The following is a 26,412-nucleotide window of genomic DNA, read 5'->3' as shown; positions in this document are numbered from 1 at the left end:
TAACATAACGTTTCAGCTTTCTGTCAAACCACCGGTCGAATAAACGTAGCATCTCAGGTAATTGCTTTGAAAACGTTTATCTTTCGGGTTAATCTTTGTTTTTTCTTTAATCTCTTTTTGTGTGTGTGTTATTGGTTTTTTTTTTTACAATAAAATACCAGCACTGTGTGTTTCTCAACTCATTTTCTCTAAACATTTTTACCCTAACAATGCATCAAACATCTGTTTTTGAAAGCGCGGGGTTCGTCTTTATACTATGGTCAGCTAAAATGCGGTTTCTCTTCTTGTGGTTGTGGGAGATGAAGTGGACCAAAAAGTCAGTGCCCTGGTCATCGGGTGTTGTGGTCCAGGTGCGAGTCCTTGCCGGGTCAATATGTTGTGTTCTTAGGCAAGAAGACGCTTATTTTCCCCTCCTAGCGCCTCTCTCCACCCAGGAGTAAAAATGGGTGCTGGCGAATTGTCAGGGAAGCCTGATGAAATGTTGGGGGGTAACCTTGCGATCGACTGGCATCCCATCCAAGGGCGGAGTAGTAATACTCCTAGTAGCTTCATGGAAATCGGGATAAGCTCCGGCTAGATGGGGTACTAGGCTCTATTACAGACTTTACCTACATGTGGTTGACTCTCCTCCTACAGATATCAATCTAATAGTAAAAACGAAATAATACGGTTCGCGCGGTTTCATTCCTTGCACACAAACTGTTTTTCGATAATTTAACTTGCGTAGAAATCTAATTTTGTGGTTTCTGCTGTAGCTGGTAGTGAAGAAGAGGAAGAAGAAGAAAGAGAAGAAGAATTCCAACTAGAAGATGAGGAAGAAAAGCTAATTGACGAGAAGAATGAAGAACAATTAGCAAAAGAGCTAGGGACACTAACTATAAATGAAGGTTATCTGACTTGTATCAAATCATCTTTTGCCGAGCTAAATATTCCCTCCTCCAAACGAACCTATAGCAAATAATGTTGCATATTCTGCATCCTTCATTGTCGCCTGGATTTTCGGGAAAATAATCATCACACTACTTAAGTGGTGGAACAGAATTTAGTTTCCTTACACAACAATTTTTTGAACGATGTAAGTGGAGAAGCTGTCATTGTGGACCCTGTACTTCAAACTTAAGAAACTCGACAGAAAGGATGCTTTAACTATCGATAAGATTTTGTACCAGTCTATTTGATCGTTATAGGTGAAGGACCAGAAGAACCTCATGTTATGCGTTGGGTCAGAGAGAGTTTTTATGGCCAAAGAGTGAATACGAGGTAAGGATACAGATCAGACCGCGATTGGTCAGTTTATCGTCGTAAAACGCTGTACTTCCATGCGGGAGGTTGAGGGTTCGAGCCCCAGACCGAACCAACACTCAGAGCCTTAAAATATCTGAGGAGAATGTGCAGCCTTTGTCATGACATCTGCAAATGGTTATACATTCTAGTCTTCTCGGTTAAGGACGTTGTTGTAGGTAATTTAGTGTTAACAACTAGGTTGAAAACGTAAATTGGCCACCGTAAAGAGGAAAAAAGCTGACGTTTCGAGTGTTAGCCCTTCGTCAGAGCAATTGGAGTAATTGCGGGTTGTGTGTGTGTTTATATGCAGAAAGTGGAGCTACGTTATTGGTGGGAGTATTGTGACGAGAAAACAAGAATAAATTAGTTGAATGAAAAGCGCTCGTTGATACCGTGGGGATTGAGAGTGCCGATTTGGAAGATAAATTTTTGCTCTAGTGTTTTGCGGCTTTCCGAACTGCCTAGATGTAAGGAAAGGCCGCAAATTACCATATGTTGTTTAAAATGATTAGGGAGATTAAAGTGTCTAGCGACCGGTTTGGATGCGTCCTTGTTATTTCTTTCCACGTCGCGTAGGTGTTCTCGGAATCGGTCACCTAGTCGTCTTCCTGTTTCACCAATGTATAGCTTATTGCAACAAGTGCAAGTTATGCAGTCAATGACATTGGCGGAGGTACACATAAATTGATCGGTGATGTTAATGGATCTCTTAGGTCCCGATATTTTCTCTACGTTATGAATGAAAGGACAAGTTTTGCATCGTGAGCGAGCGCGTTTGAAAGTTCCAGATTGGTAATGGGTTTGAAATGAATTTCTGACCAAAAAGTTGCCTATGTTTTTGTCACGTTTGAATGAAATTAGTGGGGGTTTCGAAACGATAGTGTCAGTCTCTGAATCGTTTTTGAGTCATTTAGAGTTTTTAAGAATGATAGATTTATCCGCGTGGTTGTGAGGGCGAAATATGAGAGTGAATGGAATGCGGTCAGTCTTTTCCTTCTCAGCCGTTTGTAATGCTGACTGTCGATCAATTTGTTGGGGGCGATGGTCGCCCACCTGAACGACAGAAACAGGATAGCCACGTTTATCGAAAAACTGGCACATTTGCCTCTGATTTTTCGGAAAAATCAGATTCGTCACTAAATAAACGACGAAGTCTGAGAAACTGTGAAAAAGGTATGGAGTTCTTGACGTGTGATGGATGCGAAGATGAAGAAGGACGCTGATGTGTTGCGTTTTGGTCTTGTTATTGTTTATACATTTCAAATATACCCCATAGGTATTTTCTACATTGAAAGAGGTGGGGCAGTAAGGGAGGAAGAAAAAGTAGATGGAAAGAGAATTGATAAGGCACGTGAAAATTTATGAAATGACGAATTTAAATAGAGAATTACAAGCACCCAGGAATGAATCAATCGAAAATTTTTCGTAATTCTGATAGTAAGAAATTTAGAGTTTGAGTTGCAGCTGCATTCAGCGACCTAAAACTTAAAATCCACCTAATCTTGGAACAAGCATTTAATATTTTGAGAACGAAAAAATGTTTCCTTGAGGAAGAAGTACTAAGTATCCCTTTTCTGCTCAACAGGTTTGTCAACATCCTGACAGACTTTGCAGACGCGGAGATTTTCCTGATTGACGGCGATTCCTTGCTGTTAGAAATTGTTGGTGAGAAAAGCTTGGACTGGAATAACGGGGGACAGTTTCTGCATCTAACATACTTAACGGAGCGATTTTTGCAAAAGTTTACAGAGAAAGGTTAGTGCAAAGATGGCTGAACGCTTCTAACAGGGCAGTTTTCATAAGAATGCACATATGGGTTATCTTCACCTCAAACTCAAACTACATTTTGGTTCTTATAAAATGAAAGTAGAATAAGCGCGGCGAGGAAGTCAGATGATGCTGTTAATTTTCAAGAATTACAATCATATGTTGAAGTCACCGTTTAGTTTCCTCTGGTTTTCTTTTTCACTTGCAAGGAATTACTCGCTTAACTCTAAGTCGTATGAAGTTTTCGTCCTTGCGTTGGCATGTTGTTATTCCCTAGTGGAGGAGCTTTCTTTACTCTTCAGAACAAACACAAACAGCCCTATTGAAGTGCTCAATGACGTCATAACTATTTTCACTAATGAGGATTGGAAATGTACTCGGGTCCCGTATGTTGTTTTTCATGAGTTTTCCCAGTGGTGTATTGTATAACAAATTGATGAATACGATGAATGGGATAACAGGTGACGTGACCCCCCTTACTTGATCGCCCCGAGTTCCGTCGCCCCCAAAGAAGCACCGTCGCCCCCCAATGAAGTTCCGTCGCCCAGAAATATGGTTCCTCTATTAAACTTAAGTCAACAGTTAGGGGCGACGAATGCATACTTCAGGGCGACGGAATTTTTATGGGGGCGACGAAAATTGGGGCGACAGTGCAAGGAGGCGACGTCACTACAACTGATGAAAGGTTATTTCCCGTTATTATAATCCACTCAAATTTTTCATCTTATGAATGGTGGTTGTTCCTTTCAAGGTGGCGTTTTCCACATCGTCTTTCTTAGAGAAATGGAAATTATGTGGAGAAGTAACCCGTCCTTGCTGCTCGCTCGAGAAGCTCTTATTCTTCATCTCCAGCATAACACAGATTTTGTTGTGAAAACTTCAATGGTGGATTTCTGGGGACAGGAGTGGAATGATTACGTTAATGACGAAGTTCCTGCGTTCTTGCTGTTGACAGATGCTGAAAACATTCCTTGGAAGCATGGCAACCTAAAAGAAAAGATGGAATATTTTTTCCGCTGTCTCTTGTTTCATTGCCTTGCACATGGATTGAATTGTGTTTTTATTTCGGGCATCCAGATAACTGCGACCACAGTGATGGGATTTTACATCGATTCCTCGACTATTCACAAAAACTACTTTACGAAGGTAAAAACAATTCTTACCGGAAACTAACAAATTATCAAGAGGCGTAGGACTAGACTGATCCACTTTTCAATTCACTGCTATTGCTTTGATTTACCTTTAGATGCGTGACTGGTCGAGGAAACTCATATTTCCCAGTTAAAAAAGTAGTTGCAAAACTGAAGGAAAACTTGACATGGCCACTGACTTCTCCCCCACACACCCACGTCTGCTTGCTTCCTGTTCGTTGGGACCTCGTGATATTTTCCTCAGTGTAATTGACCATTTTAGTTAATATGGTCTCAGATTAATTATACCCAGTTGACGATAAACCCTTAAGGCTGCTTTTCCCTCTCACTACCTTCATTTGGAATCAGTTGCAATGTGTATGAAATATGAATAAGTACTTTTTTGCACAGAAACATCCCCTTTATTGGTAATAGAACTAAGTTTTACAAAAGTGTTTAATTACATTGATTGGTTTTTTAGTTTGAACAGCCAATATGGAAAACATGGCAATTTCTAGTGAGTGGCTGGCAGGATCAGGCATATAAATCCTCTCCGAGATGGTCGGAGACTTTTCCCCGAGATGCTCTGGTGGGTGATATACGACACAATAAAAGTGCACCATTAAGGTTTTATCTAAAATACAATCATAACTTAACAGTCTCTCATGAAATATTCATTTTGGAAAGTCTTCTTGCTGAATGCTCAATTGAATCGATGCCAAGCAACGCAAAATCAATTTTCCTGTTTTTCAAATAATCAAATATTTTATTCCAAATTGAAAGTTTGGATCCTCAAAGAAATTTTGAGAAGCACTTGTCTCTAAATGTTACTTCTCATTTTGCACACATGATTGCATGCAGATTTGACCATGACCGGGTAACAGTAATCGGATTTGAACTCTGAAAAATTAATTTCACACAATTTGGGGGAAGGAAGCGCTTATGTAAGTAGGATTGTGGTTGTTCTTGATATTGTCGTTTGCTGGTGATTAACCAGTTGGTATTGATTTATTTATTTTCTTACTTTAACACGTGAACGTACCTCAGATTGATGTGCAAGCAGAAGTTCGCAAAGCTCTTCAGCGTCCTCCACAAGGCGGCTGTCGACAGGTTGCCGCCGTCCTTGGGTGTGCCCTGATCCTTTTTAAAGCTGTCAAAGACTCTAGAAACACCAAGGTACGTACGGAAGGGACACATTAAGAGCAATTAAGAAATTTCTAAATAACTGTCTATTCAAAAATGTTACTCACGGAATGATACTGAAGTCTATCTTTCCACTACGCTCACAGAAAACGATGAAAACTGCAGAGGACAAAATGAAGCTTTTCTTGCTTCACATTGTATTACTGAACAAACTGCCGTTGAAGTGTAGAGCTCACTTCATAGACGAGAAGTTGTTGAATGAATTCTGCAGAGCAAAGGATGGTAACGTCTTTCCCTTCAACGAGGTCAGTAAGGTTATGTAACAAATTATCGTGCTGTGGACTCTCTCGCAATCGACACTGTCTTAAACGGAGATGTGCAACTTCGACTGCATCGTTTTCCAGACAACAATGCATGATATACATTATAGGCATGAAGCGACAAAACACGGTTAGCTACCTCTTTTATTTCCTATTGACGTCCATATTGATAGCGGTAACCGAGCCTCGACGAATTAGGGAAATCCTGGAGGTGAAGAATTTTCTAAAGAATTCGGTATAAAGGAGGTGGTCTATCTCTTCCTGCAGTGTATGAATAAGCAAGGCTTAGTTATTAAAATTCCTTTTGCACTTCATACCTCCATTTTCGTTTTGGAAATGTGTTCATCTATTCTGCAGTTTTGCCCTAGAGAGGATTTACGTTGAAAGGAGCTACGTCTCGTTGCTTCGCATTTTTGTAAAGCTTACAACTTTTAAAAAAAAAAAAAAAAATCACCCAGCACTCAAACGCGTGATGCATTTATTACCTGCTGACAGATCCATTCGTGTTTATGTGAGATTTTAAAGACAGTACAAGATGTGCAGGGGGATGCAAATAGAGACCAAACAGGCAATGACTTTTTTAAGTCAGTAGCAGATTTAATGGATGGGCGTCTGGTCCATACTGTCTTTTCCGCTGTCTTGCAACAAAGGTCAAAAGGCGTTGAAGGTGGGTTATAATCAAAGTGCTCTGTGAGCAAACTCGTGAATTGACAGATGACTTACATGATTTTTTGGATTGTGTTTAATGTAATCTGGTTTAGGGAATTTTGTGGTTGATTGTCATATTTAGAGTACGAGCAGTAGTTCAGTGTTCACTAATAATGTAGCAAAGAAACAAAGTAACGTTGGGATAAGAAGGCATTACAATTGAAATGATCATGCTATTACATTTGACAAGGTGGATGATGTCATGTGTTTCAAACATATATTATTTTTGTTTCTGGTTCAAAAGAAAAATTTGGTAGTAAATGTGGGTGAAAAGTGAAATTTACCGTCTATCATTGTAAATATTGGAAAATCAAGGCAATACTGTATTAATGAAAACATTAACGATTCTCTCTTTATCAAATAAGACAAATGGAAACGAGTTTTGAGTGGTATAACTAAGCCCAGACTGTCACCGTCATTTTGGATTTACGCCTGGGTAGATTTTGGTCACGTGCTAGGCAATGTATAATCAAGTTAACAAACAGATTCCAAGTTGCCGTGCGTCTGTTCAGTAATAGATCACAGAGGACGTCAAAATGTGGTAAGAACATAAAAGTGGCACACGAGGCGCAGCCGAGTGTGTCACTGATGTTCTTACCATATTTTGACGTCCTCTGTGATCTATTACTGAACAGACGCACGGCAACTTGGAATCTATTTGTTTTATATTATAAAGAATTAAAATATACGGAAAAAAGCCTTTTTATTTCAAATTTCCCCACTTTGACAAACACGAAAGTAGCTTTTGACGTAATCTATTGTCTATACAAAATGAAGCGAACTGATTGGTTGCTACGCTTAGCAAAGAATTGTGATTGGTTCAAAGAATCACGCCACTGTCAAATTTGAATCGAGCTTCGCTTGTCCTGGAAGAGATAATCGCTTTGAAAGCTGAATCAAAACTGCGTAATCAGCAAATCTGATTACAAAATGCCGCAAAAAATCAAGTCACTTTTTGTCATCAGAGCGGCTCTGTAAGCCGAAAAACACCTGGACGTTGCCCTGAATATTGCAGGAGTTAAAAAAGCCACTCGGAAAGTCTTCGGTTGCGGTCGACATCGAAACGTTGGAGGCCATTCGGTTCGAACTTTGCATGAGTGTAGCACTAGACTGTGGAAAGGGCTGGCTCGAATTTTGGCAAGGTCAGATGGTACAATAACTGGCTTATTTTGAATATTTTCTTTGCCAGCGCGGCGGTTGATTCTGAGCTTGGCGTCGAGAATTTTGTTGCTGTTTTGAAATACTTGGTTTTTTGATATTTTCACTGTAACACCGTTGTTGTTTAGGTGTCAATGGAATTGCGAAAACCGAGAAGAGCTGAACGACTGTACTCTTCGCCTTTTTTTGTTCTGGCTTCCACATAAAATCTTGCTAGGTTTTGGTCTAATTCCTTACTGTTCATTTTAAGAAGTGGTGTTGTGTTTTTTCTTTCCTGACACCAATCTGTGTAAACAATTATTTTGACATTGAGAAAAGAATTTTTTTTTTCAAATAAATCAATCTCAGACAACTTTTGCTTATTGAGTTCATTAATTTCGAAGCAAAGCAATGGCTTCTTACCTTGAAATAATTCACTACCCATTTTGTGTTTCTTTTAGTCGCGTTCGACTGCGACTGCTCAAATAGTTTTGTCAAGTCGTTTTCGACAGAGAAACGTGATTTTCTTTCTTTCTCCTGTTTATCTAACTGTCCACAGCCTCGACAAGACTTTTTTCGAAATCTTCGTTCACCCAGTCAGCTAAAATATCGTCTAAATTTTCAAAACTTTCCGCCATTTTAGAATAACAGAGAGAAAAAGTTTTAATGATGACGTCATCTATGCGTCTGTCCTCCAATAGATCATAAGTGAGAACCAATCAGAATGCGTGCATAACTGAGCTTATTATATAAAACAAAATCGAATTTCATTTCAGGCATATTTATCAATTTTTGTGGTGTGCAACTTTCGCATTTCGCATATTTATTTTGAATCTTCAAATTGTCTTGAAACTTAAAAGAAAATTGTTCTTTAGGTGTTATTCCATTTTCGTGTTTACTTGTAATTTCGTCAGTCGCCGGCACTTTTTGTCGCTTCACACGGAAAAAACACACGACATGAGATGTAATGATCGATTTTGTCCCCAGTCTCACGCCATAACAGAAAAAGCATTTGAACACCTTTAAACTCCGAACGCTTCGGAGTGAGTGATATTTTTTATGAATCTTCGGATTGTTTTCAAGTTCAGTGATTGTAATTTACAATTTTATGAAAAACGGAGGTTGTTCTGTTATTTCAGTGTGAATCCTCGCACGCCTGCCAGTCGCTGGCGCCGCATGTTGAAAATAAAGCGAAAATAAAGGAATTGCTGTTGAGCAGTAAGCCGGCTTAAGAAAACTGGTCGATTCTATCAGAAAAGGTTAACGGCCAGAAGCAAGAATTATAAAAAAAAAGACTGTATCATGGTGCAGTTCAGTACGATAAACGTTTTGTTTTCATTACACGCACTGTTAATAAAAATTCCAGTTGAAATGGAATTTCCTGATGGAGAAATAGAATTCTTTAGGACTGTTAGGACCGTTAGATTTATTGTTTTGTTATGTTTTGTTTGGATATATTTGTCGTTCTTGTTCATTATGTTGTTTTTCTACTTACTTACTTTGGTGGGAGAGCACACAGGTACACGTTAGCTACAGCCGTGTTTATCATATCTACAGTTTTCACTGAGCTGTATGCGTGCAATAGCTTGTAACTATCCAAATTTAACTACACCTGTAGTTATATCTTCTTCATAATCATTTTGTATTGGTATTAGGACTCAATCTACCAGGAGATATCATTAGAGAAGTAGAAGATGCGTGGCAAAATGTTGTAGATGTTGTAAACAGGTCATGCGGATCCCATTCTCTTGAGGCCGAGTTTTTTCCCTTTGCCGAGGATTTGGCAGATTTTCATGCGGCAGTTGGTGAGAAATGTTTCCAACAAATTCCTGTGTGCAAATCAATTTACTAATTTATATCTCCTTTACTTAATTTATATCTACATTCTCTAATTGAAGGGTTTGTTTTTCGTTTCATTTGACATGGCTTGTGAATTTTCCTTCTTTACTCTTCTTTCGATCATGGAAACATGGTTTAACCTTGTTTACTTCAATTACTACATTACTTTTTTTCACAGTGTTGCACGTAAGAGACAAAAAAGTCTTTAAAAAGTCTTACTAGGACTGAAAACATTTAGGGGCTCATTTTTTTTCTGCCTCAACAGTTTCGGTTGTGCGTTCTGATGCAGACTCCACCATGAAGCTTAGGCGACTTACTGAGGTGCAAAGTGATCTTGTGAATGACTATGCTGGAGGAATTCGGAAAGAAATTAACGCCATGTCAGAGTAAGATAATAAAAAGCTAACGCCTTGTCTTTCATGTGGCTTTATGCTTGGTTTTTCCTCGTTGGGGGAACTTGTTGAGTCTGCGCGACTCGTCCTTGTCCATTTGTGTCCATTAAACTCGCAGTTCGTGTGGCTTGCGACTGCATTTTAACAAAGTTAAACGAGATGCGCAGTTTTCAAAGCCGCGAAACATTAGAGACTAGACCAGTGATGCTGCTGGTTATGTTGGGCGTTACTGTCAATGTACAATTGTTGTTGTTGTTGTTTCCACAAATTATGACTTATTCATTGATTGAGTGTTTCTATTTGTCCTAAATATAAATACAATTGGAATGCTAATTTATGTACGGTCAAGCTCGAAAAATGCAACGACAAGAAATTTGTCGAGCTTCAGAAACTTTTCCCTTTTATTATCAACTACGAGTTCAACAAGTTTCCAAATATTCCGAGAGGATGCAAGACTAACTGAATTGATGAGTTTAGTCAAGTGAACTCAACAGAAACCCTGAAAACGATTGCTGTTTTATTTTATTATGCAGTTTGTTTGTTTGTTTTTTGTTTGTTTGTTTGTTTGTTTGTTTTGGGGATATTATTTAATGCTTGGTTTGTTCATGCACCGCAGAGAAATGAGTGATGACGAGATACTTAATGTTGGCCGAGAATTTGATGAACGATACCACTGGCATTCTCTTAAGCCTCTTTCTGATGATTACGACAGAACAAAGAAATCTATAACCGGTAAAATACCTCCAAGTTTATTGATATTGAAAGTTAACCAGCAAATAACTGTTTTCACTGTATGAAATCACAGCACATCTTTAAATTATGTTGTCAATACATCTCTTTTCAGAAAAACCTCCAAAAGATCTTTGTCAAAAGAAACAGTATTTTCGAGCTAAGCAGAAATATATTCGCTTTCAAAGATTCTACGGCAATTCACTGGTTGATGGCACTGATCAACAAAAAGTCATCGTTGTCCAAGAGCCAGGGTCAAAGAAGAAAAAAGGAGGAAGAAAGGAAAGTAAACAGGTTAGTTTGTTTTTAGTCCTTCATAACAATATTTTTGAACACTGTTGGGACGTTTTATTCGAATAAGATATGAGACATTTTGGGTGTATTGCATGATTTTTTTTCTCATTTGTTTGTTTGTGTTTTGTTTTGTTAATTTTTTTGTTAGAGGGAAACTGATATTCACCCTCCCTGGGAATGTAGAGTAGCCAATTTAATTAGATATATTTGAAGAGTCTACCCGACAATCACTTCGAAATTCCAGTCCGAGAAAGGTGTTTTCCGAACTTGTCTTAAGAAACACACTCACTTTTGATTTTTTTACAGGGCAAAAAGGCTTTGGAAATAAAAGAGGAAAATCTTAAAAAAATTACCAGTAAGTCGTTTACATATAGTTGTACCTCTGAAAAGGATCATGTCCATGAAATATCATCACTTTCATGCGTTTCGTAACTGTTTCGCTGTATTACTTCTATGTGCCATAAGTAAGGAGCAAGCGTGATAAGATGACAAGTAAGGAACTGATCTTCTCAAGTTTACTGAAATTTGCGACAATACAAAATTACGGAAGAGAGCAAATTCTGGCCTCCATGGTAATTAAATGAAAACCGTGCCTCTGTGCCCTGGATATACGAGGTTAAATATCCTGAGTACAAAATACCTGTGCTCTTGCAAGGGATGCTTGTTTTGTAACTAACATGATCAAGACGTTGATTTCAATAAAAAGGATTGAAATTTACTTTTTTTTTAACAGAGAAAGCGGAATCGAAAGATCAAACAAATTGGGATACCATTATGATGGACATCAAAAAATGTCTGAAGAGAGATGACTTCAGCAATGCTCTTGAATTAGTTGATAACTATCTGTCAGTTTGTAAATCTCCGAAACTTCGTCTTCACGCACTCATGACAAAAGTCGACAGTTGCTTTGAAGCCTGGAAACAGACAAGTAAGTCTTAGTAAAACAAAGTGTTTTCACAAGACATTACGGTAGGTAAATTGGGAAGGCGGCCTTATGCATGTTGGTGTTCCAAGTCAGTTTTCTGGGATCGGAACTCGTTTTTTCATGTAAATCCCTTCGATTCTAGAAATAAATTTACCTGCGACTTTAAACGCGTTGAAAAAGCTCTCTTGGGAGAACAAGGATGGAATTTCAAAAGTAAAAAATCTAAGAGCGCATTCGCGCGACAAGGATATTAAAGTTGCACTGCAGTTTAACAAATTACCATTTTTTTTTTTCACTAGGAGATGCTGACCCAGAATCTAATGATGTGAAATATACTGTACTTTTGATGGAAAGTGTCCACAAAATTTCTCAAGAGTTATCAAGGTTTCTGAATGATAACGACAGAAAGAAACTAGCCAAAATAATGCGAAAGTTGGGATTTGACGACCTTGTTCCTTTGTTTTATGAGATGCCACAAGATCATGAAAGAAAGGTAAATATATACCATTTCATATAAACTATTCAAAGTTTGCATGCGAATCTTGCTCAAATGTAGTCTTTACAGTCTTACTCTCATTATAATTCAAACGACTCTAAAGAAGAAAGACTCTTAAAGAATCTCGAATCTCATAGACACCGTTATACACTATATGTCGTTCGAGATTACAGTTAAAAAACAATAAAAGTTACTAGTCAAGAAATGATCATCGGAGATGAACTGCAATAAAGTAAATTACAGGAAAGAAGCCTATGGCGGGAGACATGTGACATGTGAATGAACATGTTAAGGATTATCAAACAAAATTTGCTTACATGCTTACCGTGACATAGTTCTTAACTGTTGATAATAATATAAAATCATTTTTTTTAAAGATATCCTTTTGTCCAAAGATATTGTTAGAGACCAATGAGGTAAGAGAGGTAAAATGAGGTAAAATGTCTTTTGAACCTAGAAGGAACGGCTTTTTGTTCACACTACAAGCACCAGATTCCAACTTGAATACATGGGGAATTTGTTGAAACGGGAAGAGAGAACTGATCCGGACTCTCGGGTTGAACATTTTATCCCGGATACATGGCAGGTATGCATGAATGTTCCGAAGTTGTACGGCACACAAAAGCACTCACGATGTACTGACAATTCCCGGGTTTAATAACGAAAATGAAACGAAAAATTACAAAATAACTGGCCTCACGATCCTCGTGTTGTTTGCGTTGTTTGTCCTCAAAAACCTCCTTCTTTCACAATATTCTTCTGTCTCCTATTACAATTTCACTTGTCAATCATATGAATACTAAATGTGATATCCGGTTGTAACGCTAGACAGTCACGCTAGTTCCGGTCATGAATATAAATCCTTTTTCCATACGTAATAAAAAAATATGGTCATAATAGTTATAAAAGTTATGGTAAGTGCCCTTCCGTGGCGGTTTTTTCGGTATCACTTTGTGCAAGCTTAGGAAATTTTCTACGTTAACGCCGAAGTGTCTTTTATTCATTTCGAAGCGCGAACTTCTCGATGCTGTCGATAACAATGAATCAGCTGTGATAGTAGCACCAACTTCTTCAGGAAAGACTTACGCCTCCCACTACTGCATGGAGAAAGTTCTGAGGCAAGACGATGATAGTGTAGTGGTCTATGTCGCACCGACAAAGGTAAAGTGGCATTCCCTGACGTTTTCTTTCTGTAAGGAGACTATCCCGGCCTAGTTATGTATCTTGGCAGGGTTCAAGGAAAAGTGTGCTAAAAAACCATTTGATTAAACATATAGAAATGTTCCACTCACCAAAGTTTGAGAGTCCAAAGAATGTACAATTGAATGACCTTGCCCTTTAGAGTTGTCTTTAAAATTCGACCATAGGCGAAAAACGACTTAATAACTTGGCCACTTACGCAAAACCGCCTTTCACCGATATATGCTGTGTGGTAGTCGCTGAGACAATGTTTTTTAGTTGTACATATAACAGAGAGAGCCAACAGTGGAGTGAACGTAAGTGGCCATGTTGGTAAGCGAGATTCAGAATGTGGCCTCCGCAGTTTAGCACATTCGAATACAAGGTGACGAGGCGAGGTAACTCATTGGAGTTTCAAAACGCGGTCAGCGGCATGATTTTCTTTATACATTTTATTTGTGAAGGGAAACTTTATATGATTCCTGGTTCATGCTTCCCCTTCAATGGCTGAAGGGCCCACTTCATCTGAACGTGCTTCAAAGTCCAAATTCTCACCTAAATCTCAGCCAAAATTTGTCTGGTTTGTTGAGTTGAATAACATCCACTCGTATGTACATGTGTTGTAGAAAAGCTATCCTTATTTAGTTTTGATCATCATCAATGCATGTCACAAAAGAGCCCTATGAAGCCAACATTTTGATAAACTTTCAAATTTATTCATTTCTCACCTTGGTCAAGTTTCGAATAACCGTGTAAGAGTCAATAAAATCCCATTTAAGTTTTGAACCCATGTAGAATAATTTAAAGAAACAGCAAGACAATATTGTTGTCTTATTTTATTTACTGTATCATTATGATCACTAATCAATTCTTACTGTCCCTTAAGGCTTTGGTCAATCAAGTCGTTGCTACAATTTATGCGCGGTTTACAAAAACGATGCCTGGTGGTAGATCAGTGTTCGGTGTTTTTACGAGGGACTATTGTCACAACGCACTAAATTCTCAGGTAACTCGAAATTAATTTGAAAATCGGTAGGCTTAGTAACTTTCGTTTTCCTTGGATCAACTCATCTTTTTTGCAAAAGTATGATAAAATGCCTCAGATCTCACTGGCTTAGAAACTTACAATTGTTGGGTAAATACTTTTAAAATTTAATCCTAATACAGAATGAGATTTCAAAAGTACCTTTCTGTTTGCCATTTTACCTACAGATTCTTGTTACAGTCCCCCAGTGTTTGGAGATCCTCTTTCTCTCTCCGCACAGACAGCATTGGACGAAGAACGTAAAATACGTTATTTTTGATGAGGTAAAAGAGCATCATATCCTTCTGTTGCCACGCCAACAAGTGAACGTTTGTTGAACATGCAGTTTCGCTGAGCTTGTTTGTTCAGCTAAGTAAATGAGTTTATTGAAAAAGCTATTATAGGCTTCTTCCTACATGTCTGTTTCCTTCGTACTTCGTTTTTTAAAAAGAATGTTGTTTCATTATGAGTTGCAGTTTCATTAACTAAGTCATGGAACAGTTTGCCCTCTCAAGTATGTCTCTCAAGGGATGTAAATGACTTTAAAAGTAAATTGTAAGATTGTAGCTTTTAGAACGTGTCTTATAGTCTTCTCGTCACGTTTTTAGCTATCTTATAGATTTTTTGGTTTAGGATTTAGCTTTTTTATATTTTACGTATTTATTGCTAGTTGTTGTATGCTTACTGAGTTTTTTAAGATGGTGTGATATTATATGTTAGCTCTAATAAGTTTAGATCTTATTTATACAGATTCTTATTTTGAACGAATTATTAGCTCCTCGACGAGACGTGTTAAAATAAATAATTGATTGATTAATTGATATTAAGTTATCTATTTTAACCCTTATCCGCAAGTGTATAATTTAAGGGAAATAAGTCAGACTGAAGTAAATTCTGTGACGCTCTACATAGGTTCACTGTATTGGTTCAGAAACTGGAGCTGAAGTGTGGGAGCATCTCCTTCTTTTGATTCGCTGTCCCTTCCTGGCGCTATCAGCAACCATTGGAAATCCAGAGGATCTAATACTGTAAGAATTGAAGAGATATCAGTTTTTCTCCTGAAGGCTTCTGTTGTACTACTAGAAGTATCATATTTGCTATGACTTTCTTTTTGATAACAGAGGTTAAAAGCATTCATTCTCTTACGTACAGCTGGCTGCAAGCCGCCCAAGACTTTCATGAAGAGCAGGACAGGAAAAACAATGAAACTCTGAGGGAGTCATATCGGATCAGATTAGGTGGGAAACAATACTTTGAAATGCTTATCCTTGAGTGCTTTTTCACCTATTTTTTATTTACTCCTCTTATTTCGCGGAAACAAAACAGTTTAATATCGATAATGCTGTTGATAGACTTTCTTTCAAGACGGCCTTTGAACTCAGAGCTATTTCTTTTTATTTTTTTATTTTTTTTTTCGGGAGATATTTGCGACACGACGGTTCGCGAAGGTATACTACTTCTTGTTAAGCATAAAGTCGAAAATTTTCTTTCTTTTATAGTGACACACCATATCAGTTTTTACTGCGGAACTTATCTCTACTTATTCTTATTTTTTCATTGATTTCTTCTGATTCCTTGCCTATTTTTTAAGTTCAATTTGAAGAAAGATACTCCGATCTGGAGAAGAGCATTTTCCTTCCAAGTCCTAATAACGAAGGACAACATGTGAACAACGACAGCGACAGCAAGGAGTTCGTGAGACTTCATCCATGTGCCCAGCTAGGTTTCAAACAGGTTAGGCGTTTGATTCTTCTTTAGTACATTCAAGATTTGTAAGCTTTAGAAACTCTTTACAGTGGCCAATTTACATTATCACCTCAGTTGGTAGAAACAAATTATCTTGTTATACTACCACTGACGCAGCACCACAGTTTCTGTAGAAGGTTACCCCCTTTATTCAAGATTTTATCAGTTTACTGTTAGTGACATAAGACAACAACCAAAGTGAACCATAACGTTGCAATTCACCGATGAAAATAATCGCGATTTCATTGATTTTCCCTCAGTCTACAGGTGGAAACTGCATTATTACACCTGTGATATTTTATTCTTTTGTTTATAATGCTTCTAAAATAATTTAAGTAATGTGTTCTTTCTTTTACCATCCGTTTATTCGTTTGCCTTCGATCTCGATTCAATTCTCATAACAGTGCATAGTTTTCTTCTTCATCGCGCAGAATGCTATTGTCTTTCGCGACATGTACTTACAGTGCCCAGGTTATCAACGACCAGAATACAATTTGCATGTCTAGAACTTATCAGCTGTGATTAGTCAACAAATTTAGCTTTGGGAATACTTGAGTCGCACTGCAGATTTCAGTTGCTGTCTTCCAAACGGTTTGGTGCATGATGTCAGTCCCAAGATGCGATAGAGTTAACAATAGCACGTACACTAATTAAAGAATGGAATCAGGTTTTAGTTCATATGCTAAGATGAATATACTTGCGGAGGACTATACACGGGGAAAACTATACACGGGGAAAATTATACACGGGGAGGACAGACCCATAAATGACGTCACCATCACCGACATGTCGCTCAAATAAATTCTATGCTGCGATGCCTCTGTACAGCCGTAGATCACAGTAGACGACAAAATGTGGTAAGCATATCAAGAGCAAACTCGGCTGCACCTCGTGTGGTACTTTTTGTTCTTACCACATTTTGACGTCATCTGTGATCCATGATTGAGTAGACGCATGGCAACATGGAATCTATTTGTCAAGTTCTGAGGGTTTAGACGAAAAGCTAGGCAAAAGCTAGTCCGATATATGGCAAAATCCATGGATTTGTAACCCTTACGCTACCCTCCCTTTAATTCGAGGTACTTACCCAAGAGTCTCACAAGCTATTTTTCTTACACAAACAGCTTTTAGAAAATGGTTTTCCAGGTGATATGGCACTTACACCAAAAGAGTCTCTGCAGTTGTATGACACTATGGTTAGTGTGTGGCCAGACTGTGAATCACTCCAGGTCAGCGCATTTTTCATTAATATTTCAATCTTGTAAATGCCGGTTGAGAAACAATGGTTAATGTGAGTAAAATTTCTCTCGGCAGCATCTTTGTCCTGAAACATATTTCCTGGAAAATAAATTGATCCAAAAGCGTCATGCTCGGCAATACGAGAGAGACCTGAAGAGGGAGTTCAAGTCTTGGGCAGACAGCACAGAGTTGACAAAGGTAAAAACGTAGGGGTCGTGGGGTTCATATCCTGTACATGCCTGCATTTTTCAGGCTTTATTTTCATTACTGCTTGATTAGCTTTCAAAACTGCATTGATGTCTCTCATTTCCAATTATCAATCCGCAGCTTTAAATATTTCTTATTCATTTATTGACAGTCTTTCTTTTTTTGTTTCGCATCGCATAACCATGCTCAAAAACAAATGCAAATAAATTTTTTAACAAACAATAAAAACGAAACACGCACTTTGTAGGATACAGGCTCTAGTTGTATTGTGTATTGATCGTTGTTTTTGTTTTCTTAGGTTCAGTCAGTTATTAATTCTTTGAACTCAGTTTTTTTGGAAATTCATTCGTCAACTGAAGAACAATGGGGTGAACAGAGAATGACTTCGTATGGTAAACCATTCATAAAGAAAACTTTTGAAAAACTTATCAACGAACTCAAAGCCCAGGAGAAACTGCCTGCCTTGGTATTTAGGTAAATGAGAATTATTAAGAGTCAACTTTAATGAACAACACTAGATCTTACTCAACCCTTTAACACCCATGAGTGACCGAGAGAGAATTTCTCCTTACAATATCAACTGAATTCAATATCAAGAAGACAAGTGATGAGAATAGGGAACGTGTTAAATGAACGACGGAAACCTAAATTTTCCCGCAATTATTTCAACAAGTCCATAATTATTCATCGTGGTAAAGTACATTGATCATGAAATATTGATGTCTGCGCCACGATGCAATCGTTTCTAGTGTGGATCGTAACTGTATGTTAAATTTAACTGTTGGTTATTGTCAGGCCTACAGGTCGACTGGATGAGCGTCAGCTTTTGAAACATTGAGCATTGCTGTGACTATTTTGCTTTCAACCGCTACCTTCCAGGCTCTCCTAATGTTGTATTTTTTGTTATTTTGTTTTGTGGGGCTTCCATCTATCTTGGATAACATTTCATTAACTCTTAAAATCCTAAGAGTGACTATCATCTAATTTCTCCTCAAAATATCACTCTTGAATCACATACTAAGGTCATGAGCGTAAAGGAAATAGTCGCTAAGGAAGGAACCCTTTGATTGGCAAACAAATTCTCCTTATCAGCATCTAAGGAAATGTCTAAAGAACAGAAGGGAGAATATGCGTACTGATGTTACGGTGTAAAGGGTAAATGAACGAATATCCGTGAAGAAAATCCAAAGGTCAATGTCAAGATATGTGTAATTCTTCTTCATAGTGATGATCGTAGACTCTGCGAAGTTTTGGCCCTCAGTTATGCTCAGAAACTAGAAAACAAGGAAGTAATTATGCGAAGAGAGGCCGACACAAAAGAATCAAGACTTGCACAGAAGAGGCAAGAAAAAGCTGAAAAAAAGTTACAGAGAAAAAGAGATGAATTACAGAAAGAAAAAGAGAAAAGGTAGTCAGTTCAGTGATTTTTCTGCCTTGTTCAACTTATGATCGTGAAACTACAGTTGTGTACAACCTTTGTGACTTGCCTTTTTCCTTTTCGTACATTTATTGTTCATTCTTTTATTTAGACGGTTTTTCAAGGTATCTTTTTAAGTTCAGGGGTTCTTCTGTAGCAGAGCTTGAGTTGTTGTATATTAACTTCTTATTAACCGAGCGTGAGGGCCGTATGGAGGAATATTGACCCGACGGCGTGGTAATACGTGGTAATACCGAGGGCTTTGTTGTTGTTGTTGTTGTTGTCGTTTGCTTTTTTCCTATTGCTTTTACGAGATATAACTGCTCTCCAAGCAGATTAAACAGCCAATCGGATGAGCAAGATGAGAGTGGTTCTATTTCAGTCGTGGATGAGATTCTACCAGAGTGCTCATTGGCATTTACATTTGGGATTGGAAAAGAGGTAGGAAGCAAAGGAATGTTGTTTCGATAACAAAACTGGTGTTTTGCCACTTTTTTTCATTTTTTTACTCAGAAGATCGGGTTTTGAGTTTACTTCTTTAAATCGCAAACTAAAATGCTGTTTTTTTGGAACAATGGAACAACTCCATATTATTATTATGAAATGTTGGCGGTAGCCAAACAAAGATGTCCTCTTGCAAGGGCTAAATGCCACTGAACACATTTGAAAAAAGCAATTATTTCTGATGCACTTATCAAAAGAGGCATTATGAAGACAATCAGATAAAATGCGAATTGATTGATTTAATTCATTTGTAGGGTTACGAAGAGATAACAAAAAGAATCTGGTTCATCTCTGACAAATCGTTATTCAAGCGCGCTCTAAAACGAGGAATTAGCTTTCATCATGGTGGATGTAATGCCAAAAAGCGCTCCGTAGTGGAAATGTTGTTCAGAGGCAAATACCTTCAGGTAAGATTCCGTTAATAGTATGTAAACAGTTAAATAGACACATATTTAGGTGTACTCGCAAAAGCATTTTGATTTTGAATATTTTGACGAAAAGTATGATTCCAAATGAAGATTTACACCTTAAGGGTGAGTATAAACGATGATCCTTATTAAGAGGGGTGTTTCCCTCGTATCTGCTCATGGTATCATCCTAAGAGTTTGATTAGGCTTTTTGGTAGGAAATTTATATGCAGGCAAACCTTTAAGAACCGATCATGCGATTGGGCACACATTTTGAAATCTAGTACATCGCATTACAGTATTTATTTACCTTTTCAGGTGGTTAATTCAACTTCAACGTTGGCTCTTGGTATTCACATGCCTTGTAAGACAGTCGTGTTTGCTGGAGACTCGCCCTACTTAAATTCATTACAGTACCGGCAGGTAATTAAGTGGGACATATCTAACTTAACTCATAGTCAGTTCTCGCTGTTCAAAATTTCTGTGGTGAAACGTTTCCATGATTGTTGGCGATTTTGTAAATTGTTCATTCGATGTATCTCTTTCATTCCCTGGATAGCATAACGTAGGGATTTCAATGAAAGTCGATTACCGTCGGTCTACCGCTGCCTATAAAACCTCTCACCGTTGTCTGTTTAGTCTACGAGTAGGCTCTCGTGTTCATCACAGCCGCCTGTTATGCCATCGAGAGTCGTTTATGGGAAACGTTTTTGAAACCCCTGCATAACGATGTTCCCTTTACACATGTGGTAAATAAGCTTCATAGCGTCCAATACACATGTATGTATCAAATGCTTGAAGGATAATTTTTGACATCTTACACGTGTCACTGAACAATCTTTTCCGTAATAGCTGTAATAATACCACGAGTGTGAACCCAGGGCTTTATTTGTCATTTTCAGATGTCTGGCAGGGCGGGTCGGAGAGGTTTTGATCCCGTGGGAAATGTCATTTTCTTTGGAATTCCTTACCGTAAAATCCAACGCCTCATGACTGCAAATATCCCAAAGCTTGTCGGCAACTTCCCCATCACTGTCTCACTGGTTCTGCGGCTGCTTCTGATGACAACCCAGGCAGATGACAAGAAAGATGCCCTCACTAAGGTTTCGAAGGACTCTTTTGAATGAATTTTTAATGGTTTCCTTTTTTTTTAATAGACAGTGTAAGATAAGATGAGTTACCTTCAGGTAGTAATTGTGCCCTTTGCACTCGACTCACGCTTGACTAAAGCTTATTCTTGCCGATATTGCTCAACTATGTAAAAATAAGTTTCTGCTGCGTCATTGTTTTGCGCAGGCGATACTCCCAACCTAATTGAATACATATACTTCATAATCAAATTAAGACAAGATAATTCACAATTACGATTTTACGTGTGTTTACAATGTTAAGAGTATAAGGTGCGCTCGCACATCTCTTTTTTAGGCCCTAGTATTGCTGTCTCATCCTTTTATTCGCCGAAAGTACCCGCAAATGGAAACCCAGATCAAGCTACATTTCCTCTTCAGCGTTGAACTTTTAATCAGATTGGTGAGTGGTACGGCCACAGGTTTTTTATATCTCTAGTTGATACAAGAGTCACTGGCAACGTTTTGCCTGCACAGTATTATCCTTTCTGTATATTTAGTGAGTTGCGATCTCTCACAAGAGTAGGGAGAGGACTTTCCAGAGTTTAGTGTGCTTAGCACACCATAATTTGATCACGCTACGTGACAAATCAACATCTAGTAAGTGGAATTTTAAGGCTAGTCGAAAGCCTGCACGAATAGATTTACAACCGATGCCTTTAATTACTCGTTCATTTCCAGTCTCTTATAAACAAAAAAACCGGAGCTCCACAGGAAATGGCCGGACTGGCAACTCATCTTCACTACCATGAACCTTCCAATTATGCCCTAGTCAGTTTTCTACAATGTGGTCTCTTCCACAAGCTGTGTCAGCCAGGGACAAACGGTAAGCCCATGGCTCCCTTCAAACTGGACGATTGATTAGCTCAATGACACTTTTTCAGAGCTTTTTGGAAGGAACACACTTTCCAGATACTCAGGGAAAACGATTCCTTGGCAAATGATTGTTTGTAAAATCATAAAAAAAGGGGAAAACGTCTCTAACTTGAGAAATCGAAGGGTTTTTTTCTCTCAACTGTAATATTTCTCGATCAGCTGTCCTGCCTAGTCGTTTTTTAGTCCAAACTGTAGTCTTCTTTCGCCCTTGCTGCTTACCTTTCACAACTATAGTTCTTCTCTGAACTTAAAAATTATGCATATTTGACGTTTTATTGGCAAATGTTGTATGTACCTTATAACGTGAAGCGGCCTCTAACAACAAATAAAATGAGATGTTGTATCGTTTGCCTCTAGCTTAGAGCGATGGGGTAACAAAGGAGGCCCGGGAAACGTATTAGGGAGTAAGGTCGCCTGGCTTTAAGGGACCTCTTTACGTTGGTTGGTAGGTTAAGTCTGCTCTCGATTGGCCTACAAGGTGCCACACTTTATTTCGGATTTGTATATATAAAGTGTGTAGAATGATTACTAATCCTCTCTGGATGGAATGTCTATCTGCTACAGCTAATTCGCAGCTTCCCCGACAGTTCCCCGCTAATCAGATATACTCTCGGGGGAGAGAAGTATTGTGAAGATAAAACGTCTTGTCCAAGAACACAACACTATGACCCAGCCAGGTGTCGAACCCAGACCTCTTTACCCAAAGTCTAGTGCGTTAACCGTCAGGCCACTACGCCTCTGATTTTTTTCTGGAGTCTTTTTTAACTCTATTGTTAACGCCGGCGTATTTCTCTTTGGCAAACTTTGCATCCATACTTCGCGTTTCAATTTGCGTTAATTATGTTTTTTGACTGTGACAGGTAAATTTTCCGAAGATGTTATGAGGAAAATGGTGCTTGTTCTGAGCCACTTATTTGGAAGAACTTATGTTCATCCTTCTATCATGCTGAGGACTCCATCTTCTTCAAAAGTAAGCATATCCTTCCCTTGGATGATTTATTGATCTGTTCTAAGAATTGGTGTGTTGTAAAGCACGAATTGAGGAGGGGCTCATCTTGAAAACGAGTTTAGTTTCGGTACGTTATTTTGTACTTACCCACGTTCAAAAAAAAGTGCTCTAGAATGCGCTTCTTTAAAAGTTTCATTTGAAGTCTTGGAAGGTGGTCGTGAACTTAATGCAGGATATACAATGCACTGGAAAAAACTGAAACCAGTTTTACCAAAACTAATGAATTTCCCTCCCGCACGTCAAAATAAATGTTATAGCGTGTGACTGCTAGGCTTCCTAAGTGTACAAACCATGGTAACGTTTGGATTTTGGACTAAACGCAGGTAATTTTGGAGGATCTCCCGAATGAATTTGTCAAGGCAGTCAAAAGCTACAACCGTCAAGTCACCGATGTGTTCAGTCAGTACCTTGCCACAGTGGCTAAGTGGTTGGAAAAAGACAGAGGAGAGGATAACAAACTCCCTTTATCAGGAATAGGTAAGAATTACTAAATGCGTATTCTTTTTTGCAAAATTTTGATGCTTGCACAGTAAATTGAAACGTATCTTCTGAGAAAATGTCACTTTGATAAAGAGATTCCATTTTGCCGTGAGTCTGCTCAGTAATAAATCACAGATGAGGTCGAAGTGTGGTTAGAAGAAAAATGTAGCACACGAAGTGCAGTCTATCGAGAGTCACTGATGTCCTGGCCACAATGTGACCTCATCTATGATCTTTTACTCAACAGAAGTACGGAGACTTTGGAATCTGTATTGTTTCTTTCATATAATAAAAAAAAAAGCAAATGGTGATTTTATCAGTGCGTCTGTCCTCCTATAGATTAAAAATAAGTACAACTCAAAATGCCTGTATTATTCAGCGAATACAGTTAATTATTTCTATTGCAGAATTTCCCAAAAAAGCCAGCACTGATAACATTGACGAGAACGATATGATCAAAGTCCTTGCGAACTCTTCTATTCAGTATTCGGCTTGTTCCTCTTTCGCTGCGTTATCAGGAAATACAGAATTCCAATTACATCCTTCAAGCCAAAGAACAGATGACCAAAGTGAAGATGAGGTTAACAGTGACGAGGATGAATGCGAGGAAGAGCCACTTAAATATCTACTCACGGTGAAAAATGATCCTCTCGTTTGTCACCTTTGGGTGTCTCTCTTCGGGGGCTCTTTCTAAGCAGACTATCAGGACAAAATGTCTCCACAATCTACAATATACCCCATTTCCACCAGCAAAACGTGTTTAATTAGACCGGGTTTAATTGAATGAAAATCAGATACAGGGAAATGAAAAACTGAATTTTCCATAGCTAGGTTTCAAGAAATCACTAACTTGTATTTTCAACGTCCCAGACTTGAAGTAGAACACTGGTTTTAGCAGCCTCTATGAAGAAAACTGTTTAAAACCGTGTTTGAAACAAAAATAGTTTTAGAACATGTATAAGCTTTGATGTGAAAGCGGTATTAGGCTAATTGGTGACACTCTGCCTTGAAAGGTATCATCTATGGTATTTCGCTTTTTCAAGAGCTAAAAAAGGAATTCATTGATCCTTGTTAACTTTTGATTTACAACGAAATTAGATGACCCTCAATATTTTTTTGTGTTGTTTAGATCATTCGTCAAGATATCTACACTGACATGAATCTTGTACCCATTCTCCCAGTCAAGAATACCCTACCCCTGAATGCTTATGCTTTGGATTTTTTCAAGCATGGATCCCCCAAAGTCATTGAGAAAGAAAACGGGTAAGAGAGTAACAAAGTTTTTTTATTCAATGTGCTGGAAAAAAAAGCATCTTGTAAATAAGCATCAGTCTTCCCCCATTTGAACCGTTCTTTTTCTTTTAGTTAATCTTATTTTTAAATTTCCTCACGTGAAATTGTTAGATTACAAAAAAGTTGTCAATTTTGTTTAAGGTACTCTCCTCTTGCTAGGTAGTTTTTTCATTTCCAGATCTCTTTGAATCTTGAAAACATTGCTTTTGAGTTTGACCATGTGCACTGATTTCACAGAATGCAAGCTGGCGATGTCTTCGATGCTCTCAAGGAGTTTTACCTGACTATCAAGTCAATCAGGTAATTCTTGTTAATTTTTAGAGAACACGCTGGGGTCAAAAAGGTGACTGTATTGTGATGGAACACTGTCCAGGGTATTGAACAAATGTGCTTCTATATTAAGTTTTCCTCATTATAGCTTGTTCATACATCTATTCCACATTAAAAAAAGACGTTGCCAGCCACCAAAGCTTTAGTTTTTTCCCTTTTTAGTGCAGGAATTACACTCTGCAGATTTATTTCCAAGTATGATTTTAAATTTCAGTACGTATTGTGGGCTGTAAACTAATTTTCCTTTACCACAAAGCCTCGCAATTTGAAAGAAAGCGCAGCTTTTATATCATTAGTAATGTACACAATTCAGTGACACTTCACAATTACTGTTGTTTGATTAAGTTACCAGGAAAATGACATGTTTATATTTTCTTTTTTGCAGTTGTTCACTGGAAGAGCTCAGTGTCTATCCTGAAACTGATAATGTAGTTTTGGCTTTTAAACAGCTGGCACAGGAGTACGGGGAGAAATTCAAAGAGGCGTTTAAATATGAGGCATAGGAAGTTGCGAATTCTCGTGTTCAACTCGACATCTGACTCGTTTCGCTGCGCTCACTAGTGAGCTATTGAGTTAAACACTCGAAGAGAAATTCCTTATCTACGTGCGCCCATGTATTATTCTCTATTTGTTTATGACTTATTTCCTCGGGAAAATCCACAATGTTTTAAATCACTAACTTCCGGTTATTCTGTGAATGCTACGCAATGGCAAGGACAACAGATCCGTTATGATTTTCCATTAAACGATTAAATGTTTATCATCAACGTCACTCCGTTGTATACGATTAAATAAGAAAAAAAAGGGCAATAACTGCTTTGTGGCGCCTATATCATGCCCGATCTGACACCATTATCCGACGCTAGGCGGTGTGTGCACTCTCATTGCGTTGTATCATGGTCGCGAAACAAAAAGTGAGTCATTTGGATCCTGTCGCGGTCGGGTGAGCTACAGCTCAGTTCCTACCACGGTCACAGCGAGAGGTGACTTTTAGTCACACCATCCCCTGCTCGGAGCTCGGCTTCTGTGCTGCCGTGTGACTTCAGTCACTAAACCACAAAAATGCTGTCAGAAAGCTTCACGACATGATGTCGAAAATAATTATCATCGTATAGAAAGTAGTATACAGAGTTCTTTCTAAAACTGATCTTGAGCCGCCGACTCCTATGCTACTCAAAAGGTCTAAGAATCTCAACGTTTTCTCTAAAAATCCGTCACTGATAATAAATAAATGAAAGATCAGTCTTTCGCATGCATATGTAGTTAAAAAATATGAAAGGTTCGCAGATTAAATAGTCTTTTACTTTTTTAGCTTTTGATAAATGTGTTACCGGAAAATTTACTGATTTCCATGTGGTTGTTCAGAGTACATTTATTCGTAAACTTTCACATTTAACCATTTCCAATTTA

At 38.2% G+C, this 26,412-nt stretch overlaps 1 protein-coding gene across 1 annotated transcript; it reads left to right on the top strand.

Annotated features, from left to right (window-relative positions):
- Positions 1-1,191: 1,191 nt before the first annotated feature.
- On the top strand, positions 1,192-26,412 carry LOC131773254 (probable ATP-dependent RNA helicase DDX60). Its single transcript, XM_066162662.1, has 37 exons — positions 1,192-1,260; positions 2,870-3,039; positions 3,803-4,197; positions 4,663-4,770; positions 5,229-5,357; positions 5,471-5,629; positions 6,140-6,311; positions 9,145-9,294; positions 9,594-9,714; positions 10,337-10,452; positions 10,565-10,743; positions 11,050-11,098; positions 11,477-11,671; positions 11,968-12,161; positions 12,622-12,750; positions 13,176-13,325; positions 14,230-14,349; positions 14,556-14,651; positions 15,280-15,395; positions 15,520-15,605; positions 15,959-16,101; positions 17,238-17,342; positions 17,428-17,550; positions 17,858-18,033; positions 18,785-18,967; positions 19,312-19,417; positions 19,735-19,887; positions 20,206-20,310; positions 20,790-20,990; positions 21,313-21,417; positions 21,696-21,840; positions 22,751-22,860; positions 23,223-23,376; positions 23,787-24,013; positions 24,509-24,642; positions 24,910-24,972; positions 25,388-26,412. The coding sequence occupies exons 1-37, from the start codon at positions 1,214-1,216 to the stop codon at positions 25,503-25,505; spliced, it is 5,232 nt and encodes a 1,743-aa protein (XP_066018759.1). The 5' UTR covers positions 1,192-1,213; the 3' UTR covers positions 25,506-26,412.

The sequence above is a fragment of the Pocillopora verrucosa genome, chromosome 2, assembly GCF_036669915.1.
Source record: "Pocillopora verrucosa isolate sample1 chromosome 2, ASM3666991v2, whole genome shotgun sequence".
Classification (NCBI taxonomy): Eukaryota; Metazoa; Cnidaria; class Anthozoa; order Scleractinia; family Pocilloporidae; genus Pocillopora; species Pocillopora verrucosa.
The sequence above is the reverse complement of the archived record's forward strand: the minus strand, read 5'-3'. Positions and strand labels throughout refer to the sequence as shown.

Coding starts and splice junctions, on each gene's coding strand:
- LOC131773254 (XM_066162662.1), top strand. CDS start 1,214: ATGCGTTGGGTCAGAGAGAGTTTTTATGGCCAAAGAGTGAATACGAG. Junction 10,744..11,049: donor GAAGAAAGGAAAGTAAACAG/GTTAGTTTGTTT, acceptor ATTTTTTTACAG/GGCAAAAAGGCTTTGGAAAT. Junction 13,326..14,229: donor TCTATGTCGCACCGACAAAG/GTAAAGTGGCAT, acceptor CTGTCCCTTAAG/GCTTTGGTCAATCAAGTCGT.